This window comes from Erpetoichthys calabaricus, chromosome 1 (genome assembly GCF_900747795.2).
Source record: "Erpetoichthys calabaricus chromosome 1, fErpCal1.3, whole genome shotgun sequence".
In the NCBI taxonomy this organism is placed as follows: Eukaryota; Metazoa; Chordata; class Cladistia; order Polypteriformes; family Polypteridae; genus Erpetoichthys; species Erpetoichthys calabaricus.
In genome coordinates, this window is record NC_041394.2 from 167,757,834 (window position 1) to 167,773,654 (window position 15,821).

General features: G+C 39.3%; 1 protein-coding gene across 1 annotated transcript in view; it reads right to left on the minus strand.

Moving 5' to 3' along the window:
- Positions 1–6,811: 6,811 nt before the first annotated feature.
- The window catches only part of mdc1 (mediator of DNA damage checkpoint 1), a 138,613-nt gene continuing 129,603 nt past the window's right edge, over positions 6,812–15,821 (minus strand). Inside the window, exons 11-13 of the mRNA XM_028808334.2 lie at positions 13,907–14,032; positions 13,662–13,772; positions 6,812–7,283 (exon numbers count right to left, since the gene is read on the minus strand). Coding sequence (XP_028664167.1) covers positions 7,068–7,283; positions 13,662–13,772; positions 13,907–14,032 — 453 coding nt within the window. The 3' untranslated portion in view covers positions 6,812–7,067. The remainder of the gene's footprint in view (positions 7,284–13,661; positions 13,773–13,906; positions 14,033–15,821) is intronic.

Here is a 15,821-nt window from a genome sequence, read left to right on the forward strand (position 1 = left end):
GACTGCTGGGAGATGCAGTTCTTAAGTAGCACTGCTACAAAAGTGTGAGAAGCACAAGTGCTACATAACAATTACTCATCGGTATGCTAAGAAAACTTGCCGGCATACTCTAAATTGAAATTGAAAGAGCACTGCTTAGAAAACAAACAGGGAAGAAGATGTATAGCAGACAACCTCCTGGTATGGTACTTGAGCCCATGACACTTGAACTGTAAAACTGCACACCTCAATGCTAACTAATACAAAACAGTACTTAAAAATCAAACATAACCTTGAATCTTCATCAAACATGTCATTCTCAATCAAGTCAAATCTTTTTTCAGAATCAGACTCAAGCATTGTGCATAATGAGTAAAGATGAGAGATTACAAAAGAATTATATTTGTTGCCATTTTCACACAGCTGTGACATGTAGTACAAATGACCAATCAGGCACATATACATCATTAGGATGCTCTGAACCTCAGCTATCCAATGGCAATAAACCCTTAATAGTTGTGGCTCAATGCAGGTGGAACCATTGATAAAAATCAGACTAACTCAGCTGTGATCTGCTGCTTGTCGTGGGGTATAAGTGTACAAATCGCATATTTTGATAAAGAAAGTGCAGACAACATGTAAATGTATGATTTATTTGAAAGAAGACACCTTTGGGTATGTAAAAACATCATTATTGCTTTTGATTGCCTTGTGGGTTTATTGCATTGTGCTCAAACAACTTTGAAATATGGCAGTGTTCTACCAGTGGAACACCTCATGCATAAGTGGTTAAGCTGGAGAAGGCTCATCTTGCATCTTCAGTGTTGGGTTTTGCTTTACTTTTAATAACCTGCGGCTATTGTCTTGCATGTTTTCTCAGTCTTTAAATGACTAAGCTGCATGGATATTAAGTAGCCTATGAGAAAATAGTTGCTTTCTCCTCATATTGCTTAAGAATACAGAGAAAGTAGAGTTCCATATGTTATGATTTGATCTCAGTACATTACCCAGCCCGGTCCAAATGTCAACAAATAAAGGACTTATTGTGGAAACTGGTATTAATTAAAGTAAGTTAAGACAGCAGTTTCTTTGGGTTTCTTGGCATTGATGGAAATATGCAGTCAGTTCAGGTAAGATCCACAGAGAGCATTCAGTTGTTGCTGTTGCTAGTTAGGAGTTGGGGCTCAGTATAATGCTGTGATTCTGAACATGCTCTGTTCCACCTGTGAATTGACCTATCTACATCATAGGCACATCACTTTGGAAGTCTTCTTAAAAATGAGTAAATTCACATAGATCATTGCAAAGAATATGTGTATCTTTACTGTCAAAACTGCCTTCAGCTCCCTAGTTAGACAAGCTCTGAGAACCAAGCTATTCACTTATGAACTTGTTTTTTGCTTCTGAACTTTCCCAGGCAGCAACACTAACTCAGTACAGATTTTATCTGGTTTGTGAGTGCCCGGAAACTCTCCAAAAACACCTGGAAACTGCTGTTAATGTCAGTGCTGCCTAACCAGTTGTGGCCTGTCCAACTCACTGGGTTGCTACCATGACCTTTACAGACATGGAGTGAAGTATTACGCACATTTTATCCTTGACTAAATAGTAATTTGACAAATGGTTATCTTATTAACTACTCACTGACTAAGAGAATGACCAGTACAGACATTCAGAACCATTATTGCCCTTCTCTGTTTTACTGAATTAGAACAAGGCACCTGTGCAAAGTTGTGAAGTGTGGTTTTAAGCAGTATTCTAACCTGGAATTCTTCTTAAACAAAATTTTGTATTCTGTAAATAACTCATATCCAATTTAGTCTACTTGCAAAATGAGCCAGAAGATACAGTGGCTAGCTTTATTATACATACAGTACTGTACTTAAACATTTTAAACCAACCATACATGAAATGTTGATATGGTGAAGAGGTACCTGTAAGACTGTAGAGTTTGACCTGGACAGGGTAATGTTCATCCAGAAGTTTCAGTTAACACATCCATATTACTAACTGAGAATGGTAAACCGGAAGGCACAGATGCAGGTCTCGGTAAACCGGAAGGCACAGACACAGGTACACGGCGATGGACCCAGGAGACATAGTGCGCAGGCGCCTACAGCGTGCGTCTCATAAACCGCAAGCGAAGACTGATCCACCACGAACGAAGGAGTTATGGCTCAAAAACGAAAGAGCTCAACTAACATAAATAAGACATGAAGCAACAATGCGCCCATAGCTAACGACTAACGACACAGCCACACAGAAAAGAGGATTCTGCACTGCACCCCAGAGTCAAACGGAAGACACTACAACGAGCCCAGACAATACGGAACCCTAACCGCCCACACTACACAGCATAGTCAAACCCAATATAGTACGGAAGGTGCAGGCGCCTACAACGCGCGTCCAACACACCGCAGGCAAACCCCCGAGATGGTACAGAAGTCCCAGAGATACGGACTCCACAGCATATGTGAATCACATTCCAGCAATACAATAATATGAGTACTCACAGAAAAAACAAACACAAGACGCTTCGGCGTCCCGCCCCACAATCAAACCGGAGAGAGTACGGAGTCCCCAAACGTCCACAAGACACAGCATAGTCAAACCCGAGATAGTACGGAGGGCGCATGCGCCTACAACGACAACCACATAAAACACACACACGGCACCGGAGGTATAATATTAATAAACGAACGCTCTGTATTAAACGGACAGAATCCCCAAACGTCCAGAGTACACAGCATATGTGAAGTACATTACAGTGATACATTACTAACAGTACAACCACAGAACACACAGACACGAGACCAGATGGAGGAGTACGGAACCGTACACGCCCACACTGCACGGCATAGTCAGACCCGACATAGTACGGAAGGTGCAGGCGCCTACAACGCACGTCTAAAACGCCGCAGACAAAAACCCAGGATAGTACAGACGCCCCAAAGATCCGGACTCCACAGCATATGTGAATCACATTACAGTAATACAATATTATAAGTACTCATGGAAATAACAAACACAAGAGGCCTCAGCGTCCCGCCCCACAATCAAACCAGAGAAAGTACGGAGTCCCCAAACGTCCACAAACCACAGCATGGTCAAACCCGACATAGTACGGAGCGCCTACAACGACGACCACAGACAACACACACACACACGACACCAGAGGTATAATATGAATAAACGAACGCTCCGTATTATACGGACAGAATCCCCAAACGTCCAAACTACACAACATATGTGAAGCACATGACAGTGATACATTATTAATGGTTGCTAACAATACTGTTCACTTAAATGACGCCAATCTCCCATTAAAGCTGCATTTGCCATGACAATCAACAAATCCCAAAGAAAGACCATGGATAGAGTCGGCCTTTACCTCTCTGAGCCTGTATTTAGACATGGACAACTTTATGTAGCCTTCTCAAGAGTTCGGCATTCATGTGACGTTAACGTTAAGATTATAATAACTCCATACCAAGGAAAAATCATTCACGGACAACACGCCATCTATACTAAAAATATTGTGTATATCTGTACTTCCTATATACGTCATCTACACCTTTACACTCCAATATATCTCATACATAGATCTGCACATCTATACCTACATAACATAACAATTAAACTGCTACTGTCATTTACATATATTGCATAGACCTGCAGATATCGTGGCAGTGAACATGATACATATGTAACAATCACCAAGAAAGACAATGATCTCTATCAAATGTATTTCGGGTTACCCAAGACCAGGGGTTGGCGAGCGAAACGAGCAGGGGGCGGAGCCCTCTAGTCTGTAAGGATTCAGACCAAAAAATACAGCACCAACTGAATGATGATTTATTGGAAGGTAAATCTACACAGGCATATATGTATTTATAGGTAGACTCCAGTGAATGAAAATGGGTGTACAGAGAGGAATGTAGTTTTCTGTCATCACAAGCACAGTATCTCAGGGAACATCAGTACAATTAAATACAAATTAAACACAAATTATTATTATTCCCCTTGTGGAGATGACTACACGTGTCTGTCTCTTTCAACTAGTGCAACATCCCACAATGCTTTGAAACCTGACTGGCTCTTTCTTTCTAACCGTTCGGACTGTATATACATGCTTCATTTGACATAGAATATTCCTAGTCCTAACCTCAATCCAAAATGTTCAGCAGATGTACCACAAACGTTTACATAATTGTACAACTCAAACACCATTAGTCTACATAAGTGCTAAGGATCTCCTTAGTTCTTTACAATATAAACCCTCTGCTATGTCAAACTGCCAATAAATATGTATACATTAAATCAACACAAACATTTGTGAGACACAGCACCAATGATCAAGATGATCTAAACAGTAAAATGTATACTACTGCAAAAACACTACTACTCAAAGTTTGATATTTGGACAGACAAACTAGACTCTCACATTTTGAAGATGGCCATTTACAAACTAAAAAAAATAGTTAATGACAGCCTAATAAATATGCCAAAAACTAATTTCAACTGAAACAGACTAGCTCCCTGTTTCTTTTGCGATTATGTTGTGGCCACTACTGAAAATCATGGATCTTGCTTTATTCTATCAACTTCAATTTCCAGTTCGTACATACATACACTAGCAGAAATAAGCAGCTGCCTTTCTGGCTGATGACAAGACTGATCTGTCTTCTCTTTCACTAATGTAGTTCTATGGAGAGACTTCTATCGACCCTTGGTCACTGTTCAGTTAATAAACATAAACCCTTAACAATAAACAGAAATAATGCAAAGAAAAGTTAAAAGTTTAGCAAAGACAAACTCCAATCTAATAAAGTTATCCACCAATGGGGGTTTAAAGCTGTATTACACAGCTACACTTTATGTTTGACAAAATATCTTTCAGAAAGCCATTTGATAAACCACCAACACTTAACAGCTTTGTACTCCTACGACGTCACTACATTATCCAGTACAGTTCTGCAAAGAGTTGAAATATTTGAAATGTATACAAAGTTATTATTTTCAGCATTACTGAACACTGTAACAAATAACCCCTTTCTTATATACCTGTCCATTTAAGATTAAGATTTGTCCATTAAATGTATTTATTTAAGACTAGCAAAATACCCACGCTTCACAGTGGCGAAGTACTGCTTTAAAATTTTTATTAAGAAGAACAATAAACTTTTTAAACTGAGGGAAAATATACCAATAATTATTTGTTAAGGATCTCTTTGTATACCACGTTGTCAGTTCGGCCCTCTGGTTGTAATATGACCAAGGTGTGCGCTGAGCTTACTTTTGAGCATGCCACATATAGCTGGCCATGTGAAAAGCAATCTTGCCTCAAATCAATGACAACCTTTTGTAGGGTCTGTCCCTGAGACTTAATTGTCATTGCGAAGCAGCGCCTTACTGGAAATTGGAGGTGTTTGAATTGAAATGGGTTTCATCGATAACTTCGCATCCAGCTTTTGAGAGTTTAAACATTTATAAACATCAAAGTGTCCACTACTCAAATCGTCACCTGTGAATCTAAGATGTTTAAGAGGCATTGGCGGTTGTCCAATGGTGTAAAATATTTGGCCATTTCGGTACACTTGAAAGCGACAACCGAACAATTAAGCGGCAGCCATCAACTCACATGCAGAACCATAGGTGAAGGGCTTAAGCATTTCACTCTTATAGTGCTCCTATGTAGTATAATTATCCCCTGTACCATCAACAGTCCACACCTTGAACCTGTCCCAGTCATTCAATACATAAGACACAATGTTCCTCCGGATATCAAGAGTGAGCCTGATATGGCCGTGCAATATGTAACACAGAGAATGGAAAAGGCAGTCGCCATCTCCGGGCATGGAAACCACTCGGTAAGTGACAGTTCTTTGATTGATGGTGATTACCTCGATAGACATGTTAATGGGGGTACGGTTGGAACGATAAAGGAAACGGGTACCTGAACAATGTAAACTAAGTCTAAAATACCTACACGATAACTATAATCGTAATAAACGAACAATAAAACAGCGGAGGAGCCGTGGATTAAATAAAAAGGCTGTAGTTATCAGCAGGGAGACGTGAATACCATGGCAAAGCAAGGAAGGGAATGAAGAGACCGGAGCGACAGACTGCCTTATATAGGCAGGCAGCCAACTACATGGGAGGTGTGGGGATGGGGGACCCAACGGCGCCTCACACGGCGACTGAGCTGCAGGCTATGGACGTATATATGTACGTAAGTAGGATTCAGTTAGCGTTAAAAATCCGCGTACCAAATTTCTTGAAGATGGGCCCATAACTAACAAAGACCGTTGGAAAGTTCAATATGGTGGCTGACAGTGGCATCATACCACCGAAATAAGTATGTACATCGGTTTCGGTTAGCGCAGGGAAGCCGCCTACCAAATTTCGTGAAGATGGGGCCATAAATAAGAAAGTTTAACATGGTAAACGTTGTCGACCATTATGACCGTTATGCGTAGAATTTCGAAATGAAACCTGCTTAACTTTTGTAAGTAAGCTGTAAGGAATGAGCCTGCCAAATTTCAGCCTTCTACCTACATGGGAAGTTGGGAGAATTAGTGATGAGTGAGTCAGTGAGGGCTTTGCCTTTCATTAGTATAGATATTCTGTTTTTCAAATCAAACAACTTTACCACAGATAAAAGAAAGAAAAACATTTGAAACACTGTATACATGTGCACTGACAGACTGTGTATTGTCAAGACATTGTGTCTTCTGCATAAGCAACTGAGGCATTTACTAGATGAGTAATATTATGAAGAGCTCACATATAAACAATGCATGTGCAAGTAAACAAAAGAAAACAGCTGTTTTTCATATTCCTGATTTATTTACTTTTTAAAAAATTTTAAAGCACTACTGATGACAGAAGTCTTGCTACTAGCAAATTTGTTCTTTTTACACATCAATAAGCTTCACTCCTGTAAATGCAGAATACAGTAAAAGATATTCATTTTATTCTTCTTAGCAAGTTTACATAAAGGCACTATTTAATAACTCCCAAATTTACATATTAAGAATACAGACATTTGTAAATATATTTAAAGAATAATTAATCTTGAATAGTTATCTCCTTTTCTTCTTGGATCCAGAGGTAATTTGTCCATCAGCAGGTCCTTGCCTTTCAATGCCAGGCATCTGTATGCAGTAACGCTCCAGCTCAATGCTTTGCTGCAGAATCCCTGTTAGGAGAAATTCTGAATTCACCACAGGGATGGATGCCCCAAAAGCTGTTTTGCATTTAGTTATATCCTCTACACAAGACACCACAATGTTCTTCTCCTGAAAACAGATAAAAATATTTTACTTTTATAATCACTTTCAGGATAGTTTTGAAAGTGAAAGTTGTTTTCAAAAACATATAACATTCCCAAACTCCCTTTATCCAGTTCATGGTTGTGAAGGGACTTACAGTATCCCAAACCTCACTGTAAACAAGAAAAGAACTGGTTCATCACAGAACCCAGTCTTGCATTCACAGACAACAACAATACAGGATTTGGTTAGACTTACAAATTAACAAAACCCGCATGTTGGAGGAAAATCTAAACAGAGATATAGAGGACATGTGCAAAATCCAAATAGACAACAATATTTTTATTATTTATCCAATGTTGGAATAAATGCTTTGTTTGTGACACTAGTTAAGTAAACAAGCATACCATATTCCCAAGGTAAATATACCATTGGCAGATCAAAAAATGTGAATTTGTAGCATTACCCTCTATTATTGTTCACAAAATATGACTAAACATCACTATTTCTCCAGCATGCCTTTTAGCAGTGTCCATTGCTATTTAATCCTGCCAATTTATTTGACTTCTTCAAATCACTAATAGCTTAAAAACACTTTGGTAAGTGAACATTGCTCGAATAAATTAAAGGAACACTTTTTAATCAGAGTATAGCATCAAGTCAATGAAACTTCTGGGATATTGATCTGGTCAGTTAAGTAGCAGCAGGGGGTTGTTAATCAGTTTCAGCTGCTTTGGTGTTAATGAAATTAACAACAGGTGCACTAGAGGGGCAATAATGAGATGACCCACAAAACAGGAATGGTTTAACAGCTGGATGTCACTGACATTTTTCCCTCTTCATCTTTTCCGAGGCAATACCTGGACCCTACAGAGGTTGCACAGGTAGTCCAGGATGGCACATCAATACGTGCCATTGCCAGAAGGTTTGCTGTGTCTCCCAGAACAGTCTCAAGGGCATGTAGAAGATTCCAGGAGACAGGCAGTTACTCTAGGAGAGCTGGACAGGGCCATAGAAGGTCCTTAACCCATCAGTAGGACCTGTATCTGCTCCTTTAGGCAAGAAGGAACAGGATGAACACCGCCAGAGCACTAAAAATTGACCTCCAGCAGGCCACTGGTGTGAATATCTCAGACCAAACAATCAGAAACAGACTTCAAGAAGGTGGCCTGAGGACCCGACATCCTGTAGCGGGCCCTGTGCTCACTGCAAGGCACCATGGAGCTCGACTGGCATTTGCCAAAGAATACCAGAATTGGCAGGTCCAACAGGTTCACTCTGAGCACAGATGTGAAAGGGTCTGGAGAAGCTGTGGAGAATGTCATGCTGCCAGTAACATCGTTCACCATGACCAGGTTCGTGGTGGGTCAGTGGTGGTCTGGGGAGGCATATACATGGAGAGACGCACAGACCTATACAGGCTAGACAATGGCACCTTGACTACCATTAGGTATTGGGATGAAATCCTTAGACCCATTGTCAGACCCTATGCTGGTGCAGTAGGTCCTGGGTTCCTTCTAGTGCACAACTATGCCCGGCTTCATGTGGCGAGAGTATGCAGGCAGTTCCTGGAGGATGAAGGAATTGATACCATTGACTGGCCCCCACTCTCTGACCTGAATCCAATAGAACACCTCTGGGACATTATGCTTTGGTCCATTCGACGCCGCCAGGGTGCACCTCAGACTGTCCAGGAGCTCAGTGATGCCCTAGTCCAAATCTGGAAGGAGATCACCCCAGGACACCATCTAATGTCTCATTAGGAGAATGCCCCGACTTTGCCAAGGTATGCATACAAGCACATGGGGGCCATACAAACTATGGAGTACAACTTGGAGTTGCTGCAATGAAATTTTAGCCAAAATGGACTAGCCTGCCGCATACACATTTTCACTTTGATTTTCAGGGTGTCTTTGAATTCAGCCCTCTATAGGTTGATGACTTTCATTTCCATCAAACGATGTGGCATCCTTTTGTTCCTAACACATTACCGAGTCCATATCAGTATAGATATCCAGCATGATCTTTTTTCCCATTGAGATCTGATGTGTTTTCAAAAAGTGCCTTTAATTATTTTGAGCAGTGTATTTTCAAAGTAGCTTACTCCATTCATTGATGTAGGAAGTCAGTGTCCATTCCAAAAACACTGAGTACACAACAAGAACCAACAGCAGTTGTGGTGGCAAACAAAGACATGGCTCATTTACATAACAGACCATAAATTGAAACAAAGTTCAAAAGTTATTACTATGCTTGACAAAAATAAATAAATAAATAGCACAGATAACATATTTTACTCTGATAAGAATAGGAAAACTATAGGCTTTTAATCTAACACTCACTTTAAAATATTGAATACATTAACACTACCATTACCAGAGCCTACGAAAAAACTTGTAGATCTGTCCCACCTTAAATCGCTTCGCACCTCTCCATCAGCTTCTTTTGTCCTGTAAATGTGTTGATAAGCAGCAAGCAGCCTGCTATCACATCCCCCACCGCCGCACAGTTTTCTCAGCTCAAGTCTGTTTACCTGTGTGTCAGTTGCTTGGAGTTGTATAGAGTGAAGCAATATGACACCTTTTATAAATACTATATCGTTATTTGGAACACATGCATTTCATGTGTGTTCCGTGTCTACAACAATCTATGTACAGTAAACACATCGTTTAAACAGAAATGTTTTTTATGTTTTAGTAATAATTGACAAAATGTAGACATGAAGTGTATAATGTGTTAAGCCTGAATTCCAAATATCAAATAAACACTTTCACAAAAGGTACAAATATAACAGAACAAGTGCGCTTCTATTCAAGAATATAACTGCAGAAAAAGAACCCGCGTTAGGGTACGACATTGACACGTGTTTGCTATGACCGCTTTGGTGGTGCCACGGTATCAACTGTTGACTGGTAATCAAAACTTCACGGGTTCAATCCCGGACGAGTCCGTTTTGAGAAGTGAGCTACTCTTATTCTTACTATTTTAGAATAAAAACATACATTTGATTTCAGTCTGTAACAGCCGGCGTAAATGTATGATACTTGTAAAGGTTAGGTTTTTTTTTTTTTTAATTCAGTTTTATTCTCTCAGTCATGCTCACGATCTCCCCCCCCCCCCATCTGACATCTGCTGTTTTCACATAAAGATGCGCTATAACAGAGGTGAACTCAGAACAAGATGATGATTCTACATCGGAGCAAGAATGCACGTTGCATTTTTGCCATCGCTGTACTTTGTATATGTACACGGGAAGCTCTGCAGTCTACTTGTGACTTTACGCTGTAGGAAGTAAATAAATAAATAAAGGTAAATAAGTAAATAACATTCGTTCTGGTTGTTATAAACAAAATACAGCAACGGCAGCTTCCACTTGCAGCTATAGACTCTTCAGTATGTGGTTATGTACTTACTTCCTACAGCGTAAAGTCACATGTAGACTGCAGAGTTTCCCGTGTACATATACAAAGTACAGCGACGGCAAAAGTGCGACGTGCATTCTTGCTCCGATGTAGAACTGTCGTCATGATCCGAGTTCACCTCTGTTATAGTTTGTTATAGCTATTACAGACTGAAATCAAATGTATCTTTTTATTCTAAAATAGTAAGAATAAGAGCAGCTCACTTCTCAAAACGGACTCGCCCGGGATTGAACCCGAGAAGTTTTGATTACCAGCCAACAGTTGATACCGTTGCGCCACCGAAGCAGTCGTAGCAAACGCATGTCAATGTCGCACCCTAACGCGGGTTCTTTTTCTGCAGTTATATTCTTAAATAGAAGCGCACTTGTTCTGTTATATTTGTACCTTTTGTGAAAGTGTTTATTTGATATATGGAATTCAGGCTTAACACATTATACACTTCATGTCTACATTTTGTCAATTATTACTAAAACATGAAAAACGTTTCTGTTTTAATGATGTGTTTACTGTACATAGATTGTTGTAGACACAGAACACACATGAAATGCATGTGTTCCAAATAATGATATAGTTTTTATAAAAGGTGTCATTTTGCTTGACTTCTCACTCTATACAACTCCAAGCAACTGACACGCAGGTAAACAGACTTGAGCTGAGAAAACTGTGTGGCGGTGGGGGATGTGATAGTAGGCTGCTTGCTACTTATCAACACATTTACAGGACAAAAGATGCTGATGGAGGGGTGCAAAGTGATTTAAGGTGGGACAGATCTACGAGTTTTTTCATAGGCTCTGGTAATTCTAGTGTTAAACAATATTCTTTTTCTAAAAGATGCTTTAAATTCCTAAAGTTTTTTTTTTTTTTTAATACAAAAATTAAAATTTATATCTGCAATGAAATTTTGAATGAATAACTACAGCTCTTTTCACCTGACATACTTGTTCACAATGTAAAGGTCAGTAACAGGCAAAGGTCAAGACTGGGGAGCTACAATTGTGTGTGGCTGAATCGTGTTCACTTAAGTCTACAATTTAATAAAAATGTAAAAACAAAGTGGATTAGAAAATAATTAAAACCTTTCCAAAGAATAAGCCATTATACAGTGCATCCGGAAAGTATTCACAGCGCATCACTTTTTCCACATTTTGTTATGTTACAGCCTTATTCTAAAATGGATTAAATTCATTTTTTTCCTCAGAATTCTACACAGAACACCCCATAATGACAATGTGAAAAAAGTTTACTTGAGATTTTTGCAAATTTATTAAAAATAAAAAAATTGAGAAAGCACATGTACATAAGTATTCATAGCCTTTGCCATGAAGCTCAAAACTGAGCTCAGGTGCATCCTCTTTCCCCTGATCATCCTTGAGATGTTTCTGCAGCTTAATTGGAGTCCACCTATGGTAAATTCAGTTGATTGGACATGATTTGGAAAGGTACACACCTGTCTATATAAGGTCCCACAGTTGACAGTTCATGTCAGAGCACAAACCAAGCATGAAGTCAAAGGAATGATCTGTAGACCTCCGAGACAGGATTGTCTCGAGGCACAAATCTGGGGAAGGTTATAGAAAAATTTCTGCTGTTTTGAAGGTCCCAATGAGCACAGTGACCTCCATCATCCGTAAGTGGAAGAAGTTCGAAACCACCAGGACTCTTCCTAGAGCTGGCCGGCCATCTAAACTGAGTGATCGGTGGAGAAGGGCCTTAGTCCCGATGGTCACTCTGTCAGACCTCCAGAGGTCCTTTGTGGACAGAGGAGAACCTTCCAGAAGGACAACCATCTCTGCAGCAATCCACCAATCAGGCCTGTATGGTAGAGTGGCCTGACGAAAGCCACTCCTTAGTAAAAGGTATATGGCAGCCCACCTGGAGTTTGCCAAAAGGCACCTGAAGGACTCTCAGACCATGAGTAAGAAAATTCTCTGGTCTGATGAGACAAAGATTGAACTCTTTGGTATGAATGCCAGGCATCACATTTGGAGGAAACCAGGCTTCGCTCATCACCAGGCCATACCATCCCTACAGTGAAGAATGGTGGTGGCAGCATCATGCTGTGGGGATGTTTTTCAGTGCAGGGACTGGGAGACTAGTCAGGATAAAGGGAAAGATGACTGCAGCAATGTACAGAGACATCCTGGATGAAAACCTGCTCCAGAGCGCTCTTGACCTCAGACTGGGGCGACGGTTCATCTTTCAGCAGGACAACGACCCAAAGCACACAGTCAAGATATCAAAGGAGTGGCTTCAGGACAACTGTGTGAATGTCCTTGAGTGGCCCAGCCAGAGCACAGACTTGAATCCGATTGAGCATCTCTGGAGAGATCTTAAAATGGCTGTGCACCGACGTTTCCCGTCCAACCTGATGGCGCTTGAGAGGTGCTGCAAAGAGGAATGGGCAAAACTGGCCAAGGATAGGTGTGCCAAGCTTGTGGCATCATATTCAAAAAGACTTGAGGCTGTAATTGCTGCCAAAGGTTCATCGACAAAGTATTGAGCAAAGGCTGTGAATACTTATGTACATGTGATTTCTCAGTTTTTTTTATTTTTAATTAATTTGCAAAAACCTCAAGTAAACCTTTTCACGTTGTCATTATGGGATGTTGTGTGTAGAATTCTGAGGAAAAAAATGAATTTAATCCATTTTGGAATAAGGCTGTAACATAACAAAATGTGGAAAAAGTGATGCGCTGTGAATACTTTCCGGATGCACTGTATGTCAACTACTGCAGACTGGCTGACTATACTGCAGCTTGTTAATGCATTTGGTTGGACAGAATGATCACTGAATAGCATAATACTTTGTTTATTTTTTGCAATTTTCCATTTGGTACTGGATGGGATTTTCAAATGTAAAGTTCTTTTAACTTCATTATAACATTGTCCAATACAATAATGTGCTCTTGATCATGATACTAACATGCACAGGTGCTTTACTTTAAACTAATAAAAACATTTTAAGGTTTTAGAAAATACTTGCTTTAAACTTCCCAGGCATCTTTGGCAGATAAACAGCTCCACTGCATTCAATGATTTCTTTCATCTGTGGTGGATCAGGTTTAACATTTGGAGTGACATGGATTTCAAAGCCCTACAGAGAAAAATTTTTTTTAAATGACTCTCCTGTTTGCAAGCCTATTCAGTGCATTTATTCATTTTTATGTGCATTTTGTGAAATCAACCAACATAATTCTATAAGTTAAAAAGGAACAAAGAAAGGCTTACCTCCAATAATGATTTTTTTCTTGCAATGGCAAGGGAGTCTGCAAGAGAGAAGCTGAAATTCTTCTCCTGTTCTCTATCTTTCACAAGAAATGGATTTGGAGATAAGAAACAGCCATTCTTGCCACACTGTAAAAAGTAAATATGCCTCTTGAAAAAAAAAAACAAACTTGCAATAAATCCATATACATTTTTTCACTTGCTTTATTTTGGCTAAAGCCACTGGAAAACTCAAAAATACAGAAATTGAAAACCTAGGTGTCAGGATCAAGAGCTCTAATAGCTGTTACTTCAATTTTCAGGACATTAGTCTTGAGATGAATATATTCTAACGTTTGACACCACTTTATGGGTGTATTTTGTGTATAGTAGAAAATTATTTTTAAGTGTCAATTTTTACTAGCACTGACTGAAATGACAAAATTTATTTTACTAATAAAACTAGAATTACAAAAATAATGTCACAAATATTAATAAAAACATAAGAAAAAACATGAAAATACTAGAACATCTACCCCATGGCACCCACCCCAGAACAAGGATAACCCTGAAGGGAAGCAAAATGGCAGCTAGACACACTCATGTCACAGGTAATTCAATAATACAAGATAAAAATGGATGCTGGATGCTAGGGCCAATTTAACAGTGATAATACCCAAAGACTGTAGCTTCTGCTGAAAAGAAGAAGACAGAAGAAAAAAACCATGAGAAAGAAAATTTGGTTGAGGAGGAAAAGAATAGTACAAATTTTGAGATGTATCAAAATGTAAAGACCATGGTACATTTCCAGATCATTTGCAAGAAGGTCTTGAAATAACAAAGAAAAAAACAGTAAATAATCTGAAAGGCCCATTGCAAAATGTTTTGGGGGATCAAATAATAATGGTGTGCAAATTTAACATTTTTAAAAATCACATTCCTGTCAAGAGCAGTGAAGGAGAGAAAGTCATACTCCCAAACCATCTGAGCTGACAATGGCCTAAAAGTGACTTCACACAGTCTCGTACAACATAGAAACTGGTTTTGTTTAAAAAGAAAAAGTCTAAATGAAGGAGAGCAAAGGACAGGAGGAACAGGAGAGGACAGGTACCATGAGGCTTATGAACAGATTTAAGTTGGAGAGTTGAAGAAAAATAGGTGGATGGCACAGAGAACCCAGACCTCAATGATGAGAAAGATCAGAGCCCTGAGCCACCTAAAATACTAATAAGCACGGTAATTCTATTCTGCATCCTGGTCAGGAAAAAAATGGGTATAGCACTGATAAATACGGGAGTGTAAAGACAGGCAAAGGTCTAAATATTTCTCTACCTTGTACCATACAGCAGGTGACCTGTCATGGATCAGGGTAGAATTCATGATGTAGGTTTAATTAAAATTATTGTAAAATTATTATTATTTTTAACGTTTTATTGAATTTATTAAAAGCAAGTAACATTCCATACAAGCAAGTCAAACTTGACAAAACTAAGCTCAAATCAACCATCCCCTCCATGAGAAAGAGAGCTAGGCCAAGAGACAGAGTAAAAAACCTTAAGAGTAGGGGAAAAAAAAGGGATAAAATCCTTTTCCCCAATTTAAATGCTTATTTTAAAATGTCATTGATTAGAATCTGCCAGGTTTTTAAAAAGTTTTGCACAGATCCTCTGAGTGAGAATTTGATTTTTTCTAATTTCAAATAGTATATAGCATCAGTTGCCCACTGACTTAAAAGAGGTGGGCTAAGATTCTTTCAGTTGATCAAGGTAAGTCTACGTGCCAATAAGTGAAGTAAAGGCAATTACAGTTTGTCCTTCTCCACTTTAAGCCCATCCGGGAGTACACCAAACACAGCTGTTAATGGATTAGGAGAGATTGTGTCACCAAGGCTGTCTGAAAGGCATTTAAAGATTTTGGTCCAGAATGACGTTAATTTGGT